At 40.9% G+C, this 27,520-nt stretch overlaps 1 protein-coding gene across 9 annotated transcripts in view; it reads right to left on the minus strand.

Moving 5' to 3' along the window:
* Nucleotides 1–6,290: 6,290 nt before the first annotated feature.
* Nucleotides 6,291–27,520, minus strand: part of APBB2 (amyloid beta precursor protein binding family B member 2) — a 664,454-nt gene continuing 643,224 nt past the window's right edge. For 7 of the 9 annotated variants that reach the window (XM_030191335.1, XM_030191332.1, XM_030191334.1 and 4 more), the window contains 5 exons: nt 18,797–18,884; nt 16,063–16,146; nt 15,698–15,813; nt 8,367–8,546; nt 6,291–7,427 (listed from right to left, as the gene is read on the minus strand). In XM_030191335.1, coding sequence (XP_030047195.1) covers nt 7,260–7,427; nt 8,367–8,546; nt 15,698–15,813; nt 16,063–16,146; nt 18,797–18,884 — 636 coding nt within the window. In that variant the 3' untranslated portion in view covers nt 6,291–7,259. The remainder of the gene's footprint in view (nt 7,428–8,366; nt 8,547–15,697; nt 15,814–16,062; nt 16,147–18,796; nt 18,885–27,520) is intronic. The other 2 variants (XM_030191336.1, XM_030191333.1) reach the window with 1 other exon arrangement.

Below are 27,520 nucleotides of genomic sequence, written 5' to 3' on the forward strand. Positions count from 1 at the left end.
CTCACAGCAGAGCAAGTATATTAGTGAAATAACCAAAAGTAGGCAATAAAGTTGGAATGCCTGATCAGGTTCAGTTATGCCCAGCAGCTTTTTCCTATTCAATGGCCACTGTGTACTAAAATGACTGATTTACAGATTGAATGCCACAGTGTTATGCAACTAAATAGTGCATGGAAAAATCTCTCTTACCACATGGTTCATTGCATAATCCTTCAGTACCCTGTGTTCTACAAATGATATGGCTTTATGAAATAAAAGCACAACCTCTGCACTTCTATTAACAGGACACATAGCATTTACCCACCCAATCCCTTACTAATTTTTCATGCTTACGGTCTAGTGTTTCCTGGAAGAAAGCTATTCCCACCTCTAATCATTTTAAAGCGTTTTTCTTTTAACAGGCAACCCCAATGTTCCAGGTCACAGTTTGATCAGGACTCATGATCTCCTACGCAATAAAGAGCTATGAAATTTCTCCCCCCTCCTTCCCCTCACTTTTACCTCAATCCAACTTTTCCCATCCCTCCACAAGATCTTCCCCTTCCCAATATGGTGGAATAAGTAAATAGTGCCTTCCGGATGCAGACCCCCTGTTAACCACCTTTATTTGCCACTCATACAAATCCTTCCCTTCCCCCCACCCCACACATTTAACTATTTAAAAAATATACTACTCAAGGTAGAGAATTTTAACCTTTTTGAGCAGAATTTTCCATAAATACATACAAAAGCAGTGAACTCCCCTTGACTAGTCCTCATTTCTTTTCAGGTCTCTCCCCACCGGCCTGTCCTGATCAGTCCCCCTGTCCTACTCCTGCCAGTATTGTTCCCATAAATTTTTTTATACATAAGCATTGCCATACTGGAAGAAGCCAAAGATCCTTTGGGACCCAATATCCTGTTTCCAAGTGGCCGATACAGAGTAAAATAGATTTCATGCAGCTCATTGCCAGCTGAGAGATCTCCGTTTGGCCCTGGTGAGCTGAACATGCAGCCACTCTGCCAGATTCTACCTAGATGCAAAATCCAGCATTGCACAGTGGTACAGGATTCCCCAGGAATATTAAGATGGTTCTCTGGTAATGTAACATCAATTAGACAGACTAAAAAGCCCTTATTGGCCCTTGTCTTTGCTGACCTTTATCTCTACCTATCTGTGTGGAGAAACACATCACTTCGGTAATGTTAATATGGGAGCAAGGGGGATTGTTTTAAATATCTCCTTTGGAAGCTCTAGGTTTAGATTTGAACATGGCTCCTCCATCTCACACATTGTTGCAACGCTAGATTACTTTGTTTATTCTCTTGGAAAAGCAATGCATTTGTTCACTAGCTTATTAATTATAAATCTAAGAGTTTCACTGATAGTAGAAATCTTGAAGGGCATTGCAACAGCTGAAGCAAACAGCAGCTCTGAGTTCCATAAACTCTAATGTTCTGAGGCAAATCAATCCTTCCCAAACTCTGCTTTGGATAGTGGCGGATCCTGCTCCCTCCCATTTCCCTTAGTTACCTATTTACACACATATGCAGCACCTCTGGAAGATGAAAGCCAGTTGCCTGCCTCTGCGCTCACACATACAGCTTCACCATTACAGTTTAAGATCGAGAGGATATTTTTGTTCTAACAATGGTAGTGCAGGAATAGTAGAAAATGTGCATTTCTTTTTACAAATAATTTTATTCCGAATGGGAATGGATGTATTGAATTATTCAGTGGTAGTTGTTGCTATCTTTATATTTCTGAAACATCTGCTGCATTTTTTAAATAATCCTGAAAAGTACTGATTTTCCTGTTTTATTTATCAGATAGCAAACAAATAACAAGGCAAGCGGTTGAAGTAATTAAGTTTATTCTCACAACAGATTACATTTAAATGTGTAAAAGTGGTCAACAGCAGGGTGAAAAAGTCCTCTTCCAGATGAATTATCCATGTTGTATAACACCAAGTTTTAAGACTTCTCTGCAGCAAGTGCTTTTCCCCTCATACAGCTCCTCAACTCTCCTTTGGCTGATAGCACAGCACATGTTGTAGCGATGCACTGAGATAATGAAGACTGTCCGTAAAGAACTAATGGTTCTAGTACTGCTCTCTACAGGTGGGGTTTTTATCAGCCACAGGAGTCAGAATATCTTAGTTCTTTGAAAATCATTTAGCAATGGTTTTATATTCATAGACCCACAGCTTTATGAAATGGTGAATATTTGATAAAGACATTAAGATTTTTAGATTTTATGAGGGGGAGTAGTGGAGGTATGTGAGTTTGAGACCACATCAGACCCTTCTTCAGATGCAACAATAGACATATCACAGCTTTCAAAGAACCCAGCATCTTAAAAGACTCAAGATTTACATGAGTACATTGCCCCTCAACAGAGGGTCTGCTGGAAAAGGTAGAATCACCTAATCCCAAGGTCGAGCCCTTCTACATGGAGATGAGGGGTAGAAATAAAGTGAATTACGCTAAAGAGTAAGGGATGCTACAATACACTTTTACTCACTTCAAAAGTGAGATCAATGGGGCCAGCCCCGTGACTCAGGCCATAGTGCATTTGTGCACTCAGGCCTAAGGAGCAAGGGAAGACAGCTGTTGTTTCTGTGGCAGCCCCTGCTGGCCATTGAATGGTATAGAAGGCGCTCCTTGAACCAGTGAGGGTCACCTGAACTGCCCAGGTATGCTGTCTAAGAGGGCACAGGTAGCAGAAACTGCTCAATCAGAACATGTGGAAAGACAAAAAAAAAGAAAAAAAGAAAAGAAAAGATGAATGGGCAATCTGTTTTATAGGTATAGGCAACATTACACATAAAGTTTGTTACTTCACTAAGTATCCGGCAAGGTTTCCTTACATAAAAGTTGTTTTTCTTGAGGCAGCATGTGGTTTAAATAAAGATACTATAAAAACGGATTCAACCAATTTTTGTAGTTTTGCATTGCAAGGATGAAATGTAAAGTTATTGACCTCAGCATGCGACTCCTCCTCTCTCCTTGCCTATGCAAAGGTGCATATTAATGAGGAGACTTGAGAGGTCAGTGTCTATCAGTTTGCATTTTAAAATAAAAATTTGTTCTACGTTTTCCAATAAAAATGTGACTTACAAAAACCACTTTTAACCAATCTATAATACACGGAGATTAATTAGTACCAGAAACCTTGCAAGAGGATATCCAGTAATGATAATACACCAACATAATAATACAGGATATTTCAGTAAAAATAGAATAAATAAAATACAAATATTTAAGCTGTATTTGACAGATTAATAATAAATAAAATAAAGACAAGGCCTTGTATGTTTTCTGAACATGGCTGCCGGCTCATAGGAGCACTGGATATAGAGAATGCATAGATAACTGAAGTCTTACTAAAACACTGGCATTTCTTCACACATATTATTACATACATACATACTTTTTGGCCATGGTACAAGAAAGTGACTTAACATACTTAAAATTACTATTTTTTATAAAATTAATCTGCATTTTGGTAAAATATGCAAAGCTCTTTTTAAAACAAAATCTCTGCTACTGGTTGTTCTCTTTTGTTTTCAGCAAATGTTTTCCTACTGCTTTGATTTTCATTGCATATATGTGTGTATTGAGTCTGCTGCTCGGACAGCAAAATTAACGTGCACTGGAAGCAGAGCGAGTGAAAAGTGTAGCACTTGGAATAAACCTGTCTTTGTTTGAATGTGGTATCAGCATTGCTAGTAAAAAAAAATCAAAACAGGTATGCTGTAAGGAAAGTTGTACAACAGAACGGGCTAGCCTACCACCTTCATGATATTCTTGGGCAACGGTTTGTCCTTATCAGACTACTAAAGACTTTGTTTATTCTTATGATCATGCTCTCTTTTTCCTCATATGAACTATAAATGCAAGTTCTGGCAATGACATTCAAGTGTTGTTCTTATCAGGCTTAAGCAGGTATGCAAGCCATTGTATCCCTCACAGCTGGCATCTAAAAAGAATGTAAAAGTCATTTATGCTCATAAGACCTTCACTGAAAGGTCCTTTCAGCTTTCAACTATTAGCATAGCGAAAGGTCAATATAATTCAGGGGAAGTTAGAACGCAAATGTTTTAAAGGCTATGTAGAAACTGAAAGTACTGGTACTATTTTGTACCTGTGCATAATTTGCTGTCCTGAATTATATAAGTGAATTGCCTCTACAGCTGGAGCTGTTCAAAGCAACAATTTTAAAGTGTTAAAAAGGGAGACCTGAGAAAAACTGCAACACATCAAATACAAATTCCAGGGCATCATTTTGTATCTCTCAGGTGATTTGCATTCTTTTCTGGTGCAGATGGCTTGGCCATATTGGCTCCAAACGCACCAAACACCCACAACACACTATAGATGAGGATGTTGCTCCTAAGGTAAAATAAACTGATATTTAGGGTCTGATTTATGAAGGTTTCCTCCCTAGACATGGAGAGGATAATTTTACAATAGACCACTTAACTTGTGAGAAACGTATGCAAAGCACATGAAACTCATGCATACTGCCAAAGCCATCAGGAATGACTGCTTCCACCTGCCAAGAAATAGGATCTCTCTGTTTGCTCTGAAACAATACACAATCTTGCTTTACAATGACACTGAAACCAGTTCTCACCAATGCAAGGGAAATCAGAAATGAAGTCAAGCCTCCTTTAGCAGATCAGCACAGTGACACAATGTCCGAAACAGCAGATACAGTTTTACAAGACTTCCTCTTCAAAGCAGTGAAAAGATGGTGTCTTATGCATGATGAGACTTGTAGTGTAAACTAACTTACCTTAGAAATGTGATTCACACTTCAAGTCACAAATAATCATATCTTCAGTTCTACATTTGAAGGCTAAAGCCTAGTGTATCACTTTAAGTACTTAACTAAGAATTCAACTTTTGCAGATCCTGTGGTGACAGCAAAAATTGTACAATATTTGTGAAAGATATATTTCATAATCTTGTGATAACTGAACAGTGAATTGAACAAATGGTTCTTCACCACTCTGAATAGTACAGTGTGTCATGTTAAAACATTATATTAGCTTCATATTTGCCTTTGATGTGTGTGTGTGTGTGTTTTACAGAGAAGTAAAGTTTACAGTACTTGTCTAGCTAGAATCCAGAATGTTGAACAGTTCATCTGATGGCATCAGCTATATTCTGCTATCTCTTTAATGATGAAAGACTATTATAACTAATTACTAAATTACTGCTGATATTAAATCCTCATTGAGATGCAATTGGAGACAGATTTCCAAATGTAATTAAAATTCTGGTGTACATATGTAATTAAACATTTTTGCTATTGTACAATTGCTTCCACAAGTGAGTCAACTGCCAAAGAGTCATCCCCACAGTTTAGTGGCATTCATCAAAACACACTCATTGCATAAGTATATAAGCATTGCCATACTGGGGCAGACGGAAGGTCAATGAAGCCCAGTATCCTGTTTCCAACAGTGGCCAATTCAGGTCACAAGTACCTGGCAAGATCCCAAAAGAGTAAAATAGATATTATGTTGCTTATCCTAGAAATCAGCAGTGGATTTTCCTAAGTCCGCCTTAATAATGGTTTATGGACTTTTCTTTTAGGAAATTATCCAAACCTTTTTTAAACCTTGCTAAATTAACTCCTTTTACCACATTCTCTAGCAATGAATTCTAGAGTTTAATTACATATTGAATGAAGAAATATTTTCTCCAATTTGTTTTAAACTTTATACATGCTTGATACCCATCAGAAAACTTTGGGGCACAGTTACTAAAGTGTGCTAAGTAGTTAGTTTGGGATTTAGGATGCACTGTTAGCACTGGCCCATGCTAGCAGCTACCACGTGCTCTACGCTAAAAATCCCATGCTGCTTAGCTTGGGATGGGGCAGAGAGTGGATGAACCGTGGGCAGAGCATGAACTGCACATTCCAGTTAGCATATAGTAATTAACATACACTGTCACTTAACACTTCCTCCAGAGGTGACATCAAGTGCATCATGCTAATTGCAAATGAACTTAATGCATGATAAGGAACACTTCTGTGTGGTAACTGTAGAGGACATAACCCAACAGTTACTGCACAACTGTTGCACTTAACACACTGTAAGTGCAAAATATTTACCACATTTTAATAAATAGACCCCTTTGTGCCAAGTGTGTGGAGGAGTAGCCTTGGGGTTAGTGCAGTGGACTTTGATCCTGTGGAACTGAGTTCGATTCCCATTGCAGCTCCTTGTGACTCTGTGCAAGTCACTTAACCCTCCACTGCCCCTGGTACAAAATAAGTACCTGAATATATGTAAACCGCTTTGAATGTAGTTGCAAAAACCTCAGAAAGGAGGTATATCAAGTCCCATTTCTCTTTCCCTTGATCAACAAGTGTTCTGATGGTCACAATTTGGAATGCTCACCTTCCGAATGCATCTGAATGACTATCTTTTATAATCCTACAGGCTGCCCTATTTATAATTTTATCTTGCAATAAGACTTTTATAATGTCACACAGTCAGTACAGTATTCTGACATTTCCTTTTCCAAACTCTTACATTGCCTTTGATTTTCAAAGAGTCTGAAAACCACCTCAGAGAGAACTTAGTCTGTAACAAAACTTTGTGGAAGTGATACATATGACATGACATCACCTTGGATTCAAAGCACATTGAGGGAATGTCTTCAGGGAGTAAATGGCTCAACGGTGATGGACAACGTTATCAAATGAGAGGTGGAATTAAAATATGGCTGCTATACAATGGTAACAAAATGGTGTCACTTCCAATTTTATGGTATTCACTCCAGTGCTGAAAACTGTGCAAAGTGCTGTAGGGATTTAAGGACTACTTGTGCCACATCCAGCTCAAGAAAACTGAAAATATTTAGACAGACATCATTCACTCCAAGGACTTCAGCATTTGTTCACCGGGTGGATGGGCCATATATTCTTGTTCTTGCAAACATCAGTAATGTTTGTTGTATTTACAATCAGAAACCGACCTTCCACTGCTCGTAATGTAACTCACTGACAGCATAAAATAAAAATTAAAAAATTTGATATATTCATGCTTCTTTTCATATCACACAGAGGTGACCAAGAACGAGAGAACATGCTTGTCTAACATTGTTTTTATAAGATTAAATTGTCTGAAGACAAAGCAGCAGTAATTGAATGGAAGGCTGGAGTTTGTTTTCTTTTTTTCTTTTCTTTTTTTAGCGTAGCTACTACATCTTCAGTAAAGGATTAACATAAGTGTTCAAGGAGGCTTTCACTTATTCAGCTATGGCATTTCAGGAACAGGGTGTTTCTGTTTCAAAGTGTCAATGAGAGACAAGACTCCTCGCTTTACACTGGTTGTGACTCTTCGCGTCACTGAGTCTGCGGGAGGAGGTGGAGGTCGCATTTTTTGTGAAGGAGGTCTGGCTACCAAGCACTTCTGATATCGTAACTGAAATAAAACAGACATTTTCACAACAATTATGATTTTACAATGCCAGAACACACTGGGATAATTTTTCAGTACATATATTAACTGCAAAATTAGATACAGTCTTTAAGTATACAAAAGGCCCCCTTGTTTTCAAAACATAATCACATAAATTGTGTATGAATATTGGGTTGTTGTGCAGCAAACTGTAAGTGCATAACCTTACGTATGAAAATGATGGCAAACAGTTTGAAAATAAAAAGTTACAAATGAAGATTCATAGTGCACCCTGGAATGCTTCTATTTTATGTTGCCAAATTTATGCACAGGGAATGCAATTTTCAAAGCCATTTCCACAGGTACAATAGTGTTTACTGGTGGAAATTGCCCAGCCTGATACATGGGTAAAATGTTGTTGATAGTACTTGTGTGTGTGCTCATCGACATGGGTTTGGAAATGAACGCATTCTTTTGAATTTTCAAAAGTGTGTAGGTTATTTGACCTGGGAAAAGCACCTGCACCAAAAGGGGGTGCAGATGTTTGTGGGGAACTGAGTTCAATTCCCACTGCAGGCCCTCCATTGCCCCTGGTACAAACTAAGTACCTGAATATATGTAAACCGCTTTGAATGTAGTTGCAAAAAAACTCAGAAAGGCGGTATATCAAGTCCCATTTCCCTTTCCCTTCCTGTTCTATCATCACTGAAAGATGTCCTGATTTTGGACCAGCCCTAGTCCCGCCTAAAACATGATCACAACATGCCCCTTTGTTATTTGGATGAACTCAGTAGAAAATGTCCAAATTCCGCCTTTAAGAAAATTGTGATTTAGATGTTTTGGGCAGACGGACATGTTTTGGCCATTTTGAGACATCTATCTGCTTTGAAAATGACCTACTTAGCTTAGTGTAAGAAATATGAGCAGTATGCTTTAAAATGTTTCTCTTTATAATAATCTTACCATACAAGCAGCTTGCACAGCTTCTGATACATTGCCTGCATTTGGTTCACACCAGAAAACGTGGCACTCAAAATGTTGGTTCCCTGTGTCCATAATGAAGGCAAATGTATGGATGTCCTTCCCCACTCCCATAAATGATAGGAAACGTACTCTGCATTCTAACAGGATCTCTTCTTCATTCTATCATGGAAAAATAAAGATCATTTCATATTACTGTTAGTACAGAAGAGAGAAATCAAACAAACAAAAAATCCCATAAACTGCAAAAAGCAACAAAATACAGTGGGAATTGCCAGGCAAATGAGCAAATAGTCCACACAAAATAGCTCTTCATTATAAAAATTCACACATAGGAGTAGACACAAACTGTGTTTCAGCATAACAGCCTTCCTCAGGATTGCACAGAGCACAATACAATGCTCAAACCTTCTAAGAAACTACAGAGCTATGTCAAATAAAAGAACAATAGTTCCTTAAAAGCACTGCTCAGCAATCACAAAGTAAAATCGAGAAATAACTGCCAATTGGAACTAACCAATTATTGGCCACAATTTAGCAGTTACATATGTAACTGCCCTTAGCCAGGATTCTGCGAACTACACGCACAAAATGCATAGCGCGCAGTTGCAAGGGCATGTGGACCTGGGAGGGGCACAGGTGGGTCAGGAGTGTGCTTAGAACTTAATACTAGCATTTATGCACCTGCCTATATTTAGATGGGAGCATTTATAGCAGCCACTGAGCTAGTGTACGTGCTTGTGTCTAAAGTTAGGAGTAGCCTAATGGTTAGTGAAAAAGGCTTTGATCCTGGCAACCTGCAGCTCCCTTGTGACCTTGGGTAAGTCACTTAACCCTCCATTGCCCCAGGTACAAAAAATTTAGATTGTGAGCCCCCTAGGGACAGAGAAAGTACAGTCTATTAGCGCTATAGAAATGATTAGTAGTAGTAGTAGTAAATGTGGACTTACACTAGTATTCTATAAAGTTATTCAAAGTCGTTAAATCGCGGGAGGATTGTTAAAAATTACAAGCGGACCTTACGAGACTGGGCGTCTAAATGGCAGATGATGTTTAATGTGAGCAAGTGCAAAGTGATGCATGTGGGAAAGAGGAACCCAAATTATAGCTATGTCATGCAAGGTTCCTCGTTAGGAGTCACGGACCAAGAAAGGGATCTAGGTGTCGTCATTGATGATACTTTGAAACCTTCTGCTCAGTGTGCTGCTGCGGCTAAGAAAGCAAATAGAATGTTAGGTATTATTAGGAAAGGAATGGAAAACAAAAATGAGGATGTCATAATGCCTTTGTATCACTCCATGGTGCGACCACACCTTGAATATTGTGTTCAATTCTGGTCGCCACATCTAAAAAAAAATATAGTGGAATTAGAAAAGGTGCAGAGAAGGGCGATGAAAATGATTAAGGGGATGGGACAATTTCCCTATGAGGAAAGGCTAAAGCGGCTAGGGCTCTTCAGCTTGGAGAAAAGGCAGCTGAGAGGAGATATGGTAGAGGTCTATAAAATAATGAGTGGAGTTGAACGGGTAGATGTGAAGCATCTGTTCACGCTTTCCAAAAATACTAGGACTAGGGGGCATGTGATGAAGCTACAATGTAGTAAATTTAAAACAAATCGTAGAAATTTTTTCTTCATTCAACGTGTAATTAAACTCTGGAATTCGTTGCCAGAGAATGTGGTAAAGGCTTAGCGGAGTTTAAAAAAGGTTTGGACGGCTTCCTAAAGGAAAAGTGCATAGACCGTTATTAAATGGACTCGGGGAATATCCACTATTTCTGGGATAAGCAGTATAAAATATGTTTTGTACATTTTTGGGATCTTGCTGGGTATTTGTGACCTGGATTGGCCACTATTGGAAACAGGATGCTGGGCTCGATGGACCATTGGTCTTTCCCAGTATGGCAATGCTTATGTACTTAATGACAATTGCCAATATAGAATTTACGTTTTTTTTGGATGGGCGCCCATTTTGGCCGCCTTCCCCCCCTGCAATAACAAAAACATCTTTTTTGGCAGTGCTTCACTCAGCTGAGAGACCAGCTAAACGAGCTGTGATTGGCTCAGAGACTTCCTGGTCTCTCAGCTGAGTGAAGCACTGCCAAAAAAGACATTTTTATTATTGCTGGGGTGGGGGGAAAGGCAGCCAAAATGGGCGTTTTTATTGGATAGGCATCCTCAACTGCACTGTCCTCTGGATCGAGGTGCATCGGAGGGGGTGAGCAGTGCGGCGTCTTCGGGGGGGGGGGGGGGAATGATGGCCAATATAGATGTTTTTATTATTGCACTGATGAGCACTTGACTTTTTTTCCCCGATTTTTTGGTTTTTTTTACTTTTGTAGCGGTTTTTCAATCCCGCGCAGCCCCAACGAGAGGTACAGACCTCTCGTTAGATTTTCCTGCATTGAGGCAATCAGAAAAGGTTGGTGCATCTCATTACAATAGGGTTTCTACACAATTTGCTCATCTGCATTCCGTTTTCGTTAGCTGCTACCGTCGTCGGAAAAAAGTCTTTAGTGCATGCCAGGGTTTGTTAATGGCTCGTTAAGTTTAGTGCATCTGGCCCTCAGAGTCTTATTTTGTCCCCAAACAGATGGACAGACATTTTTAACTCCTTCTGTATAATTATTCCAACTTCCATTGGGATAAAAAGAGAAACACCAATCAACACACATTCAATTCTTACTTGGTAAATGTTCTTGTGATTTTAATACATCAACACAAATTAGCAAGTTAATATTCTCTTCTATCTAACAGGTGGAAACATCAAAAACAAATTTCTCCTCTGAATAAACAGAAGGTGACAGACTAACACCTTCTCCAAGTACATACTTTCAAAGTTACTAAAACAGTCGGAAACCTTTATCCTATCTACAACTTGTACTGTCAGACTGGAAAAGGAAAGCCATCTGAGTTAGTGGTCAAGGCAAAAATCACAAATACTAATTTACAACCTATTCTGTGCTGCTATTCATTTGTTCATGGTTATTGAGGTTGGTTTATCTTCGTTGGTGGAGGACAAAAAAAAACCTTAGAAACCAATTCTATTAATAAACTATTTTTTTTCTGTATCTTGTGCTACCTCATACACACTCTGTCATACCAACAACCCAAAGGAAATGAATGTGGTTGAACTGTGATCATCTCAATTTTTAACAGGACCACAATAATTCTCCCACTCTCCTTCCTGATGTAAGACTACTAAAAAGGTGGCCCTTAGAGAACAACAATAAAAACAGTAAAGAGAAGAGTTTCTAGAGCTTACACCGATACTTTAATACTAGATTTAGGTTTCCATAGACTTGTCTATTTTAAAACACTCTAGGACCTGAGTAATGGATGTATATATTGAAGAATTCCATATGCTCAATCAGAAGAAATATGAAACAGAGGGTCAAAAAGTGCAGAAGACAAAGCGAGTGCACATAGAGTGCTGGTACTGCTGCATTAAGCTTCCAAGAGGAGGCAGCAAGATCAACCAACATTTAAATAGCAGCAGAACTCTGATATATTCTGAAGCAAGGGAAACTGGGCACACTGGCTGAGCCAAATAACAATTTTTTAATTTGTATAGCCCGCAATACTGCACAGTTCAATGTGGATTACAAAACAAGAAGCTGAACAAGCCAGGAACACATAATTTAATGACAATCAAAGAAACAAGGATGTTTTAAGAAAAATGTCTAAAACTTACATACCTTGATGCCTGTAAAACCAAAGAAGAAACCTCAACCACTTTGAATATCATCCCGACTTACAATAAATATGAACACACAAAGGAATGATCTATATATCAGAATATACTATATTACTATGCACTTCAGATACTGGATTTCAAGTAACAAAAAGGCAAACATTCTCTGAAATCTAATGTAAACTAAAAGTAGGGGTAGACGATTTTGGAAACTGGGGAATAAAAAAACTAAAGCTTTAGAGGACATAATGTCTTTCTAGAAAGCCAGACCTCTAACATAAAATCTTAGGGATGTAGATGAAGGACAGGTCTCTATGATGGCATATCGAAAAACGAAAGAGGGAACTACTAACATTTTCACTGGGGCTATATACCAGGCTCAACTGGGCTAGCTGGGAGTTAGTACATAAGTACATAAGTACATAAGTAGTGCCATACTGGGAAAGACCAAAGGTCCATCTAGCCCAGCATCCTGTCACCGACAGTGGCCAATCCAGGTCAAGGGCACCTGGCACGCTCCCCAAACGTAAAAACATTCCAGACAAGTTATACCTAAAAATGCGGAATTTTTCCAAGTCCATTTAATAGCGGTCTATGGACTTGTCCTTTAGGAATCTATCTAACCCCTTTTTAAACTCCGTCAAGCTAACCGCCCGTACCACGTTCTCCGGCAACGAATTCCAGAGTCTAATTACACGTTGGGTGAAGAAATATTTTCTCCGATTCGTTTTAAATTTACCACACTGTAGCTTCAACTCATGCCCTCTAGTCCTAGTATTTTTGGATAGCGTGAACAGTCGCTTCACATCCACCCGATCCATTCCACTCATTATTTTATACACTTCTATCATATCTCCCCTCAGCCGTCTCTTCTCCAAGCTGAAAAGCCCTAGCCTTCTCAGCCTCTCTTCATAGGAAAGTCGTCCCATCCCCACTATCATTTTCGTCGCCCTTCGCTGTACCTTTTCCAATTCTACTATATCTTTTTTGAGATACGGAGACCAGTACTGAACACAATACTCCAGGTGCGGTCGCACCATGGAGCGATACAACGGCATTATAACATCCGCACACCTGGACTCCATACCCTTCCTAATAACACCCAACATTCTATTTGCTTTCCTAGCCGCAGCAGCACACTGAGCAGAAGGTTTCAGCGTATCATCGACGACGACACCCAGATCCCTTTCTTGATCCGTAACTCCTAACGCGGAACCTTGCAAGACGTAGCTATAATTCGGGTTCCTCTTACCCACATGCATCACTTTGCACTTGTCAACATTGAACTTCATCTGCCACTTGCACGCCCATTCTCCCAGTCTCGCAAGGTCCTCCTGTAATCGTTCACATTCCTCCTGCGACTTGACGACCCTGAATAATTTTGTGTCATCGGCGAATTTAATTACCTCACTAGTTATTCCCATCTCTAGGTCATTTATAAATACATTAAAAAGCAACGGACCCAGCACAGACCCCTGCGGGACCCCACTAACTACCCTCCTCCACTGAGAATACTGGCCACGCAATCCTACTCTCTGCTTCCTATCTTTCAACCAGTTCTTAATCCATAATAATACCCTACCTCCGATTCCATGACTCTGCAATTTCTTCAGGAGTCTTTCGTGCGGCACTTTGTCAAACGCCTTCTGAAAATCCAGATATACAATATCAACCGGCTCCCCATTGTCCACATGTTTGCTTACCCCCTCAAAAAAATGCATTAGATTGGTGAGGCAAGACTTCCCTTCACTAAATCCGTGCTGACTTTGTCTCATCAGTCCATGTTTTTGTATATGCTCTGCAATTTTATTCTTAATAATAGCCTCCACCATCTTGCCCGGCACCGACGTCAGACTCACCGGTCTATAATTTCCTGGATCTCCTCTGCATTTGCTACTCTTTCATCTTCATAGTACCCTAAAAATCAGAGGATTCAGGGAAAAGACAATGGTTGAAGAAAAGAATAATTCACTGAATAGATCTCTTTTGCCATTGCCTATTTTTCTGGTACCAACTGAGAAGAGATGGAAACTGTTGTGGCTGACTGAACACGCTGAAAACTTGCTGCTTGATGTGCCTAGGTGCACAGGTGGACTTAAATCTATGTATTTTTCTTGGTATCTACTGCAATATCCGCCATCATTTTTTTTTCTGACACATGATTGAGACTGTTCTCGTGAACTCAACTCTGTGGAATCCATTCTACACGTACAGTTAATTTTTTTCCAGGTACAAGGACTGCTTTTTGTGACTGAAGATAAATCTCTGCCCACTTAGTATAAGACACTATTTAAAGGTATTTGGTCTTGTTCTTCCTGACTGGTTGATGGGAACAACTGTTTGATCTTAGCAACACATATTTTTTTGATGTACTGCGAATTCTGAAATGATCTAAAGCACTTCTGACAGATCTAGAAGATTTAGATGTCACAGCCTCTCCTGGGGAGTATTTTCTTTGATATGAAGACAAGCCCATGCAAGTTTCCCAATGTACAAGGTGAAGCCAGAAGCAGAGTGCTGTTCTCTCAGTAAACAGACAGAAATAATGGTCACAGAGACTGCCCTGGCCCAGCCAAATAGAAGAGGTCATATTTCAATGTTTGGTTTTTAAATTAATGTCAATGCCTCTTTTCTACATATTTACAGCTGTGTTACAAATTACCATGATTCCTGCTGTAGGAACCATTCTGATCATTCACTAGTTCTGTACTTCAGCTAATCATGGTTGTGCACAATTTCTCTTCGTGCTGCAGCTGCTCATTACAAGATCGATCTCAGGAGCAACCACACAAGGAAAGGACAGAGCCGTGCAGCATAAGCCACATAAAATGAGCAAGGAGTGAGTGCATCTAGAGAAAAATATCTGTTTCAAAAAGGATCTACATTATTTCACTCAATTCTTCAGATATGAGGAACATTTCTACAGAAGCAGAGAACATACTGGGGTTAATATCCAGCCAGCAGCGCTCGGCATTTGGCTGCCCACCGCCACTGGCATTATTCCTGGATATTCAATGCTGGGTCCTGTCTGGGTTTCGGCACTGAATATCCATTTTTGTGGAGCCACTTAACGCATAGCCAGTTAAGTGCGATATTCAGCAATTAAGTGGCTATGGTTTACTTCCTAAAGATAGGACTGCTTTTTATGAGGTCCTATTTGTGCAGTTAACCTAGCCAGTTAAGTGCTGAATATTGGCACTTAACTGGCCCAGTGTCAACTCTGCCCCTGGAATGCCAGTTTGCATTTCGGTGCTAACTGGTTAAGTGCCATGGAAAATTAGCGGTTAGCCCTTAACAGGCGATTTAACTAGCTAGGAGCCGTTTCTGGCTAGTTAAGTCACTTTGAACATCGACCCGACTTACAATAAATATGAGCAAGATTTCTCTTTCAATCCCTGCCTCCATTAGAAAATGATCTTAGGTAACAACCACATGGAAACCTGACAAAAAAAGAAATAATTCCATAACATGTTTGACTACTTTTTTTTTTAATGAGGTCTACTTTTTCTGTATTATTGCCTATATTAAATTCCAATTTTAAAAAGACAAGGTCTCATAGCTTCTTTTCTTTATTTCCTGAAATCCATGCTATTTCCCCTGCATTAAATACTTCCGCCTTACGTTTTCCTTGATGACTGTCACAGTAGCATCCGCAACATTCATAATAACTGCAGTCCAGTCTTCTTTACTGGATGAAGCCGTCAGATTTTCTATGGCACCATTCAACATATCCATACCTGAAATGGTAAAAGTACAATATGATTACCCAAAGGGGTCTTGCAAAACTGAACACAGAGCAGGCATTTTGACATGCATGTTTCTCAGTTAATGGAAATGTACCCTGTAAGCAAATCACGCTCAGGTGGGACTAGTCAATAGTACACCTCAATTCATATCAAACTCGGGCTACTTTTCCTTGTTATGTTTCTGAGTTTTTTCTAATACTATTTTTTTTAGTGAGTGGAGAACAACGGTTTGTCACTTACCCACTGGCCTCACTACAGGTAACACACCCAAGTACTGCACATGGAACTTCTGTACTAGTTCGGTTTTTGGTGTCGGGAAATCTACTGCATGAAAACAGAAGAATGTTTGCACTTAACAAGCAAGCTAGGAATGGCCTACGGTATCTGGTACTGGCCTATGGTCAGTCGGCATAGTATTAATACTTGTACGCAGCATATAGAAAGAGTGCCTCTACAAAGGGAACTTGCTTCCACACAGAAATCAGGCTGTGAAAAAGTTGGTAAAAACAACAGAATTCAAACAGCCCAGAGAGTAAAGTTTTGAAAGGAAGGTGATTTGCTGTTGCAAGCATTTTGAATAAACATGTTTTAGTTATAACAGGAAAAAAATACAAAACAGCTGCATACTGAAAATAATTTGGGAGTAATATTGAACCTGCAGCAGCCAGTGGATTTTTTTTTTTAAATATTGGTCGCTGTGGGTAAACAAATAGAAAAAGAACCAGATATTCAGTGTCTGTATCTGGATAGTTCTTTTTATATCAAGCCAATTTATAATCTCCCAATACTTGTTAAACGACAATCTTATATACATTTTCACAAACATTTGAAAATGGTATTTCAGAAGTACTTTGCTCATTCTCAAAATTTCTCTTACAGGGAAATTCATCAAAGTGTGGTAAAAGATCGCTTTTCCCCACAGGATTCAGCAACCTGCGGGATCCCGGTACAGCAGGTTGTTGAATCCCGTGATAAAAGGATAATGCTGCTTGTCAGACACCTCGCAAGCAGCAATATTCTATGTGCCTAAGAGCACAGTTTCCATGCAGCCAATCCCTTCCCACCCCCACAGGCAGCATCCATGCCTCCTGATTCCTGCCCTACTCACCCCCCCTCCCTGCAGCATATTTAAGCCACAGTCCCCATTGCCCCCAGATCGGGCCTCAGGGCCCTTAACTGGTGGTCCAGTGGTTGCTGAGCAGGAGTGATCCCCCCTTCATTCTGCACAGCCTGTGCTGCATCCAAAATGGAAATAAGACCCTAGTGGTATTCATGCCATTTTGAATGTGGTGCAGGTGCAAGAGGGAACCGCTCTCCTGCCCGGCAACCACTGGACCACCAGGTAAGGGCCCTGAGGCCCTCTCTGGGGGGGCAGTGGGGACTGTAGCTTAAAGATACTGCAGAAAGGGGAAGGGATGGTGGGAACTGTGAGGCACAGATGCTGTGGGGGAGAGGGAATTGGGAGAAATGGATGCTGCCCCGCAACTCTGTGAACATCGGGCTACGGTACTGCAGCCCAAAGCTTCCAAGAGGTACAATAACCCCATCTAAAAACTAGGGATATTTTACTGTGATTTCTGGCCCATAATGTGACTTGCAGTGTATCACTGTTATTGCAGTGTTATTGTATTTGCATAGTAATGAGATGCAAAACATACACTGTCATGTTTTGCATATCATTACTGTGTAACCTGTGGTAGCTTAAATATCACTGCTAGACAAGCAGTGTCAGGGATGCTTAAGTCACATTAAGGCCCAAATAACACAACTTAAGGCCCTAATGCAACTTGATAAATTCCTCCCTTCGTTAGTTCTTCCTGATAGAATATTGTGATATGTACATAATGTGGCACATTTTAATTTATTGCATATCATTTTGGACCAATTGGAATTTAGCAGTTTATAAATACTACTCCTGGAGGAGTTCTTTGCAACTGCATAGCGGAGAATTTGTGCAGAATTCCCCCACTCCGCAGAATGTGCAGAGATCTGCAATTATTGTGCAGAATTCTGCTGTCGGCATTGGGTCTCTCCCCCCGGTCCCCCCAAAGATCATGTGGCATCCCTTGGTTCACATAAACAATGCAGTCTAAGCCGGCAGAGGAGAAAGTGACCCGATGTTCAGCAGTTCACTTCCTCCTGCTGCGCAATCTCTGCAGTGTGCATGTGTGTGTGTGTGTGGGGGGGGGGGGGGGGGGGGGCGGCAGACCAAGGTGATTATGTCATTGGGGAAAGGGGGTAGACCAAGGTAAGTGTGCCATTGGGGAAGGGGGAGCAGACAAAGGTGAGTGTGCCATTGGGAAGGGGAAGCACAGGTGGGTGTGCCATTGGGGAGGGGGAGCAGACCAAGGTGAGTATGCCATTGGGAGCAGACAAAGAGTAAGTGTGCCACTGGGGAGGTTGAGGGAGGCTGGAACTTGAAGAGGGAAATAGGAGGAAATTTCGGGCCTTAGAATGGAGAAATTCTGTGCAAAAGAATGCTACAACTAAACAGTAGAGAATTTTGCACAATTTTTAAACATTTTGCACAGATTTCCCCCAGGAGTAAAAAACTAGCAAATAGAATAGTGGCTGCCTCTGAAGGTCGAGATCAGCACTGCAGTTATGCAGATAGTGGCGCTATTCAGCTGTTATTCAGATAGCTGATCGCACGCACCTAGCACAGCCATTGTCTCTGTCCTAAATTATGCGGATTCTTATCCAAACAGTGGTGCCGAAAATCACCACTATCCAGACAAGCACCAACTCCTCCCCAACACAGACTGCTCTAGCACTATCCAGATAGTGCTGCTGAGTAGTGGGCTGAGTAGGACTTATCCAAGTAGCAGGTCCTGCTAACCCGATAAGCCCTTTGGAATATTGGTCTGGCTATTTACATTTGTCTTTCTACTCCATTCTTATAAAGGAATAAAACAAACACAGGAGATAAGTTATCTTGAAATGCAAAGCAGTATGACTGTTAATTTTGATGTACCTTGCAGGGGAACATCTAGGGTGATGTGATTGCGTTCCTGTAGAGAGCTGCAAGCCACAGCTTTGGCATTCTTCCTCTCTGCCATAATCTGCATGAGGAGGACAGAGAGATTACTGTGGTTAGTGCTGTGTTATTACTGTTACAGTTGTGGGGCAGTAAGAACTATGAGAGAAAGGATGAGGAGGAAAGGAAGACCACAAAATGTAAATATATAAAGTGGAAGAATAGCCTGACGGTTAGAACAGGGGGCTGAGAACCAGAAAAGCCAGGATTCAAATCCCACTGATTCTCCTTGTGTCCTGGGGCAGGTCCCTCAACACTATTTCTTCAGGTATAAACTGAGATTGTAAAGGGAAAGGGAAATGGGACTTGATATACCACCTTTCTGTGGTATTTTGCAACTACATTCAAAGCGGTTTCCATATATACAGGTACTTATTTTGTACCTGGGGCAATGGAGGGTTAAGTGACTTGCCCACAGTCACAAAGAGCTGCAGTGGGAATTGAACCCAGTTCCATTCTGGGGACAGAAAAATACAGTACTCTAAACGTAATTTGCCTTGAACTACTACTGAAAAGGTATGAGAAAGAGAAAAGGAAGCAGATATTAACCAACATCAAACTGTCTTCTGTTTTTTTGAGAACTAAGAATTTGTAGACTAGTCTAAATAAACGTTTTGTACAATTTTCTTATTGGTGCAGGACCTAGTATAGTATTTAGCCTGAATAACTGCAAATTTATCTTCTGCTTAACATATTTTATATAAGGCAAGGCTTGATTGAGATCTTGTGTGACACCACTGTTGCTCTGCTCATTTAACATAATGCTTTAATCATGGGCGTAGATTTTGGGGGGGGGGGGCGAGGGGGGCATTGCCCCCCCAAACGAGTCGCACCGGCGAACTGGCGGGGCTTGTGTCTTCCCCGCCGGCGCTGCCTCGGTCCCTGACTCCTGCAGCATTCTTGTCTTCACCCGTACCGGTCGCCGTCAACGCTGCCATTCATTCTCACAGGCAGCCTCGTTCCTGCTCCCTGGCGCGTCCTCCAGCTCTCTCTGATGCACTTCCTGTTAAACAGGAAGTGCATCAGAGAGAGCCGGAGGACGCGGCAAAGGGGAGCGGGAATGAGGCTGCCTGTGAGAATGAATGGCAGTGCTGACGGTGACGGGTACAGGACGGGTGAAGACAAAAATGCTGCAGGGAGTCAGGGGGACCGAGGCAGCGCCGGCGGGGATGACCGAGGCAGCATGCTGGCTGGTGGCAGGGAGAGACAGTCACAGGAGCACTGTTGGGATGATGGGGTAATGCTAGGTAGAGGTGAGCGAGAGAGGTGGGGAATGTTGGTGGGGGGAGATGCATGGGGGGGAGAGAGGGAGAAATAATGCTGGATGTGGAGGAGGAGGGAGTGACAGCAAGAGAAAAGGGGAAATGTTGGAACATGGAAGTGGGAGGGAGGGAGACAGAGAGAGATGCTGTATGGGGATGGGAGGGATGCTAAAAGGGGAAGGAAGAGAACGAAAGAGATAGATGTTGGGCCCAGGGTGCAAGGAAGGGAGATACTGAGAGTGATGTGGGCAGTGGGAGAGAAGAAGGAGGGAAGAGAGGTTGTACATGGGGATGGATGAGAGGGAGGGATAGATATACACTAGAGGGGAAAGAGAAAAAGAGGGAGATTGTGGATCCAGGGACAGCAGGGAGTGAGGGAGAAATGCTGGACAATTGGAGGGAGGGAAGAGAGAGAGAGGAAGAAATGCTGGACCATAGGGAAGGGGGGGCTGGAAGATGCTGGGGTGTGGGTGTGTGTGTGGAAGGGACAGGGAGATATTAGGCTACAAGGGGAGAAAGGGAGCAGGCGTGCTGGGCTAGAAGGTTGGAGGGAGGAAGATGCTGCAAATGGTGGAACTATTTGGGAGAGGCCAAAGGGGAGGTGGGAAGGAAACAAATGAGAGGATGATAGTGATGGGGGGGGGGGGGGGGGCAGAAATGTGGTAATGGAGAGTTGATTAAAGATAAAAGGAAATGGAAGGTTGGAGGAAGGACTGAGAAGAGGAATGGGGCAGCTAGTGGGTGAGAGAAGGAAATGGAATTTGATAGCTGAAAATGAAAAAGGAGAAGGATGAGGAAGAGGGTGAAATTTAAGTGAACAAAGAGGCAGTAAAGAAACAAAACAGAGAGGAATGAGCTAAAAAAGAAATAATGTGTCAAAGGTAGGTGTAGTGAAGGAATGGAATAAGACAGGAGAGAAGAGAAAAGACAAATGGACAGCAAGCAGTTGAAGGAGAATTAGCAGAAAGACAGGAAAAGAGGAAACTGGAACCAGCATGATTGAACAGTAAAATGTCCAGACAACAAAGGTACAAAAAAGTATTTTATTTTGAATCTATTAAATGGAATATCAAATGGAAAGAAGACACTGCATAAAACAGAAGACACTGGGACCAAAGCGAATAGAAAAACTAAATGATCAGATAAAGGTAGAAAAAAGTATTTTATTCAGAATTTATTAATTGGAATATGTCAGCTTTTTGAAATGTGCATCTGTGAAATTTTGCATGTAAGTTTCAATTTTTCTGGTATTGCTGCATGCTGAGTCAGACTTCTTGAGTTAACTTTCCAGTTCAGTATTTTGCCTTCATATTTTTTGCTTTCTAGTTCCTTGTGTCATGTCTGTTGTGTCATGTGTTTTTCACGAGGTAGTGTATTGGTGTTTTAGAGCCTGGTGTAATTACAGTTCTGCCTTTTCACTCATAAGGTTGCAGCTCGTCCTGTCCTTGGAATTAGTGCTCTTATGGTTTAGTAAAGGTTATGAGTGTGTTTTTGCACAAGTTTGTGTATAGTGTATTGCAGTGGAGAGATTGTGTGTTGGCTTTACTGAGATGGCACCAAAACATCAGAAAGGGTGTAGAGCCTAAATCATGACACACTACCTCTTGAAGGATCTACATATAGAGCTTATGCATTTCTAAGGTCAACACTGGCATGGTATGGGAAAGGGGGTGAGGAAATACTACTGGAGTGGAAGAGGGAGTGCTGGGTAAGGAGGAAAGAAGGAAGGAAGGGAGAAAGAGCTGGCTTGATATCTCATACATATTCATTATGGTTATTCCCCCCAAAAAAGCCAGCTTTTTTCCCCTTCCTTCCTCCATATTAGCATATTCATTTGCATATGTATATATCACCGAAGTCACCACAGTGCACAGGACCTGTTATCCCGCCTGCTGGAGAGAATACTGGCTTGGTTGCTAAGCGCAGGAGTTTATGAGGCATAACAGAGAACTCTGAGTTAGATAGAGATCTCCACCTGCTGGCAGATGGTCACAACCCATTTGTCTGGACTGAACCTTGGGAACGAATGGAAATAGCAATTATCTCAGCACTTAGACAACTTAATCAAATCAAACTTTCCTGTTGTGCTACAAGTTTGCATAATCTTCAGCTATAATCTTATCAGAAGTTATGGGTAGGGCCAAGCAGTCAATGTGGAGATTACAATGATGGTGAAATGCTGCCACTGAGCTGGCACATCGTGCATTCCTCATACCATGCAGCATGGTCCTTTAAGATGTCAAAGTGAGTAGTTTTTATAGTGCTGAGCAATACTTCTGAGACTAGATGGTGAAATCAACTGCTAGCTTGTGCAGCCTTGATTAATGTGTTCTTTCTGGGGGAACATCACCTTCTACATTGCTGAGGAAGGTGGAGACTTGCACAACTGCCCAGCATAAATATTTACTTTGATTCCTTGGCATTTGGCTTCTAACCAAAAGGGAATTTTCTCTCCTCTGAAGGATTTAGTCAATATGTAACGGTAGGTACTGTGCATGTATTAGGGCCTCACCTTGATTCCTATTATAGCAGAGCTGAACTGTCTTGACAGCTGTGCTGGGGTCTGGTTATTATGCCCTGCAGTTAGCCTTATGAAAGGAAGTTTTGTTTAGTTACATGTTCTGTTCACAACAGTAGATATTTGAAACTGAAAAATGATTGAGGTTGAAACAGAATCTAATCTTAGATTCTAAGTTCAATGTAAAACTAGGGTTGGGGGGTAGGGTGCAGCTGGAAAAGACTAATTATGCTTGCAGGAATTTTTTTAAGGATCAATAATACAAAAGAGAAAGTGAAGAACATTCAAATCATGCAAAAAAAAAAAAAAGACACTTCACATATGGAAAAAGATCCAAGAAAACATTTACACTCTTTGTAAAGTCATATATCCCCTAATTCTATATACAGTGCAAAAAACTGCACATGCAAATTTGACCGTGCGCCCAATTTGGATGTGCAACTGAACTGCAGGACAAGCCAATCAGCACCAATAACTGGGCACTATCATTATCGGTGCTAATTGGAAATAATTTAAATTTACACACGCATCTCTTAGTCACTATTCTATAAAGGTGCACACGTACATTTTTATACGCAATACAAAAAGGATGTGGCCATGGGCAGGTCAGGGAAGTTCCTGGAATTTGTGTGCAGTGTTACACAATTCAGAAGATCTGCACCTAATTTAGGTGCGAGGATGGTTTCAGTTGGTTTCAGCATGGATCCCAAACACGGTTCTATAAAAGGTGCCCAACTCAGAGTGCTGTTTGTAGAACAATGCTTAGTGCTCATTTTTTTTTTGGCTCCATATACAGAATTTAGTCCATAGTGTGAAAATAGGAAAAAAAGCCTCAGACCCCCACCCCCCCCATCTGTTTGCTATATGAATACAAACTCAGGGTAAATTCCTTCATGGGCATAAGAAAACTTCCTTTAACAAAACAGGACAATCATATCATCAATGTGAAAAAAGGTTTTTTTGGTTTTTTTTTTAAAGTAGTCCAACAGTATCAGCTACAAGCTGCTTCACAGAACACAAATCATTTAATGAATCCAAAAATTGAATAATGGGACCTCTGTCCTCCTTTTTCAGCTCAGGATAAAAAGAATGGAAATAGCAACTTTACTGTAGCTTAAAATGCCTTACTGTGGGGCACACTCAGACATCCAGTGGTAATTTTGGCATCAGAACGTGCTTCCCACTCACTAAAATATAGATTTTATTTTTTAGTGCTGGGAGCGGAGAGTAAGCGTATTCTGTGCTAACTGGTTACATGCCACACACTATCCAATTAGCATGTGATTAGCAAGTGAGCCCTTACCACCTACAAAATAGGTAGCAGTAGGGGCTCATGTGCTAATGGCGCCCTAACAGGAAAATTTGGGTGTGGCGATTAATTAAAAAAAAATAGAAAAAGCAGCCATTTTACCCATGTGAAAAAAATGGCCTTAGTGCACAGGAATGACCTGCACAAGCATGTGCTAAGGCCACTTTTTACTGCAGTTTGCCAAAAGGGACCCTCAATGCAGCATCTGTATTTAGAGTACAATCTAAGGGGCCCTTTGACTAAAGCTTAGCTATTGCTAAATGCTAGGAAGCCCATTTTATACTTATGAGCTTCTTAGCATTTTGCTGATGCTAATTCCATTTGCGCGCACTAAGCTTTAGTCAAAGGGCCCCTAAATTTCTTATGTTTGAGACCATGAACATTCATTCTTAATGAACTCCTATTTACGAATACCACAAACTGAATCATGGCTTAAAAGTAGGGCTCTTAACGACCTGAGTGATCTGGGCATTGGTTTCATGTGGTAAGCTCTGTGTTAGAATGCTGTGCTAAGCTCCAGCACATTGCTTTCTAATGCATGTGCTGAAGAAAACATTTACTCCCTATGCAGTAAACTACTGACATACAAAAATTAGTGCCGCATTAACAGCTGTGGACTGCCAGAAAAAAAAAACACTACGGGCCCTGTTTACTAAGCCACGCTGTAGGCACGCAAACCTTTTAGCACACTCTAGCTAATGCTAGAGACACCCATAGGAATATAATGAGTGTCTCTAACGTTAGCGCATGCTAAGTGTACAAGTAAACAGGACACTAAATTCATTAAATTTACTTATCATCTAGTAATGATCCATAAAATGCTATCTTATAAGAAATTTGGAGTGCTTTTAAAAGCTCATTTATTTATTTGTGCCTTTCTTGGGGCTTTGCTATGAGACCAGCGGAATTAACTTGGTAGGAAGGTTGTCTGAAATTCTTTACTATAGTTTCTTGTTGTGAATGTGTTGGTGATGACCGAGCTTCGAACTTTAGCCTTGTCTGTATATCTGGATTATTTTTCTTTCCTTTTATGAAATGGTGTTCCTTTCCTGCTTTTAATTTGATTTTATGTAAACCTCCTAGACCCATGTTTTAGATTGGGCAGTATAAGAACATTTCAATAAACCATAATACTTTCTATATAATGTAATACATTATTCATTAATACAATGCTAACACAATTCTGGACAAGTAATTTTATGTTATTGTTTTTAGATAAGAATAGCTTTACATCTTCCCTCTGTCTGCTGGCAGAACTTCTATTCATTATTCTTGAAAAATTTTATATTATTGATGTCCCACTGTGTCTGCCAGAATTTCTTTCCTATATTAATAAATTAAAAATAATACAATTAATCTAGTGAATACATTATGCTCACAAATGCTGTATATATCTACCTTCCTCTTTTATTCCATCATCGGCATTCTGGAGTGATAATAGTGGTGGATCAGGAAGGTGTATTATTATCTATCTGGACTTCTATATGGTTTTAGGTGCTGTTCTACACAAAAGACTGATAAGAAAACTGGACAGAACTGGAATAAGACAAAGTTATTAACTGGATCAGAAACTGGTTTAGTGAAAGCAGAGAGACCAGTGAAGTACCTTGGGACTTGGTACTAAGAACAGTACTTTGAAATATCTCAGTGAATCGAGGCAGAAATATGCCTGTTTGCAGATAAACAAAAATCTATAGCAGAGAGAACAGTTGCCAGAATGGATGAAAAAAAATAAAAGAGAACTTTCAAAAACTGGAAAAAAATAGCTAAGGGTTTAGAAAATGATCTTCAGTGCTAAAAGTGTAAAATAAAAATGTGTTTGAGATGCAAAGATTCTCTAAACATATCAAATCAGATGGACAAGTAGGAGATCTAGAAGAAATCATCTCGGATGACTTCCATGTAGCCAGCCAATGTAACAAAACAACTGAAAAATCCAACAGTACGACTGCTTGCACTGCTTACATAAGTAGATTCATCATCAAGAAAAATGATGTAATACTGCCTTTGAGTGGGTTGATCTGAACACTGGCATCGGTGGAGCCTCAGAGAAGGGATGGGGCTGCTCAGCTGAGGGAGCAAGCACCCTCGATGCCAAAGCAGAAGCACTCTACAGCAACTGCGCCAGCTCTTCTCGGATCATGTTCTGTAACCGCTCATCGAGGGTGGTCATCAGCAAAGGAATGGGAGCCGGTGTGGAGGCAGCCTGGGAAGTCATCTGTGCCGAACTGGTGTCGGGGACCTGGCTGCTTGATGACTGACACACTGGCACCTCTTCCAAAGAAGGGGTGCACTACTCTTGATGCCGGTGCTTCTCAGATATTGGAGAGTCTAATGCCCAGTGCTCCCAGCGCCATGTGTCGAGGAGGACCGATGCTTATGCTTCTTGGACTTCCCCCAATGCATACAGCCTTGATCCCTCAGTGCCAATGAGGACACTGCCAAATCCAAGCATCTCTCCAGTGTGGGATCTAATGCTGACCGGTCCCAGTGCCTGCTAATAGTGCCTGGTGTCAAGGCAGGTGGAAATCCACTTGATGCTGGTGCACTCCCAGTGGTTACCGTTGTCAGAGCAGCCATGGAGGTCAATGTTGCTGGTGCCAAAGACAATGATCTGATCTTCGAAGAGCCAAAAAGCTTCTCCTGTTAAGCCAGTCACAATCTCTGTGATTAGCTCAACAGGAGCCAATCGTGGACAAAGACAATCATCACAAAGAGGGGTCATGGTTTGACCCAAGACACCCAATGCACCAGTTGTGCGGGTCTGTGAGAGAAATAACTTGTTGGCACTTAGCACATCGCTTGAAACCACTAGGGGTCTCTTCTGGGACACTGAGAAAAGAATTTTGGCTAAATTAAACTCCTCAATTTTGAACAAGTAAAAAAGGAAAGCATTCAAACTGAGGCTGGGGTTGCAGACTAACCGTGCAGCAACTCACAAAAAATAAAGGAAACTAAAAAAAATGCTGAAAAACTATTGAAACATATGAGGAAGGGAAAATAGGAAAAATAAATTAAGGGAGATAATTACCCACTGGGGAAGGCACTCGCAAAAGCGAAAAAATTACCAAAAACACAGACTAAAGAGACCCGTGCTCGAGCAGGAAGGCACCAGAGAATGCATGGTGGGATGCTGCTAGAATTTTCTTTATTGCTAGTGATTCAGCATCCGCACTGGGGCTCTGTAGGATGACGCCACCCACATGTAGGAACAACTATGCCTGCTCATCCTCGGAGAAACTTCAAATAGTAGTAACATTCCATGCTACTGATCCCAGGGCAAGTAGTGAATTTCCCATGTCTGTCTCAATAGCAGATTATGAACATTTCCTCTAGGACCTTTTTTAAAACCAGATATGCTAACCACTGTTATTACATCCTCTGGCAAAGTGTTCCAGAGCTTAACTATTCGATGAGTGAAAAAACATTTCCTCCTATTTGTTTTAAAAACTTTTCTATGTAACTTCATTGAGTGTTCCCTAGTCTTTGTACTTTTTGAAAGAGTAAAAAAACAATTCACTTCTATTTTTTCTACACCACTCAGGATTTTGCAGACCTCAGTCATATCACTC

Source organism: Microcaecilia unicolor, chromosome 2 (genome assembly GCF_901765095.1).
Source record: "Microcaecilia unicolor chromosome 2, aMicUni1.1, whole genome shotgun sequence".
Lineage (NCBI taxonomy): Eukaryota > Metazoa > Chordata > Amphibia > Gymnophiona > Siphonopidae > Microcaecilia > Microcaecilia unicolor.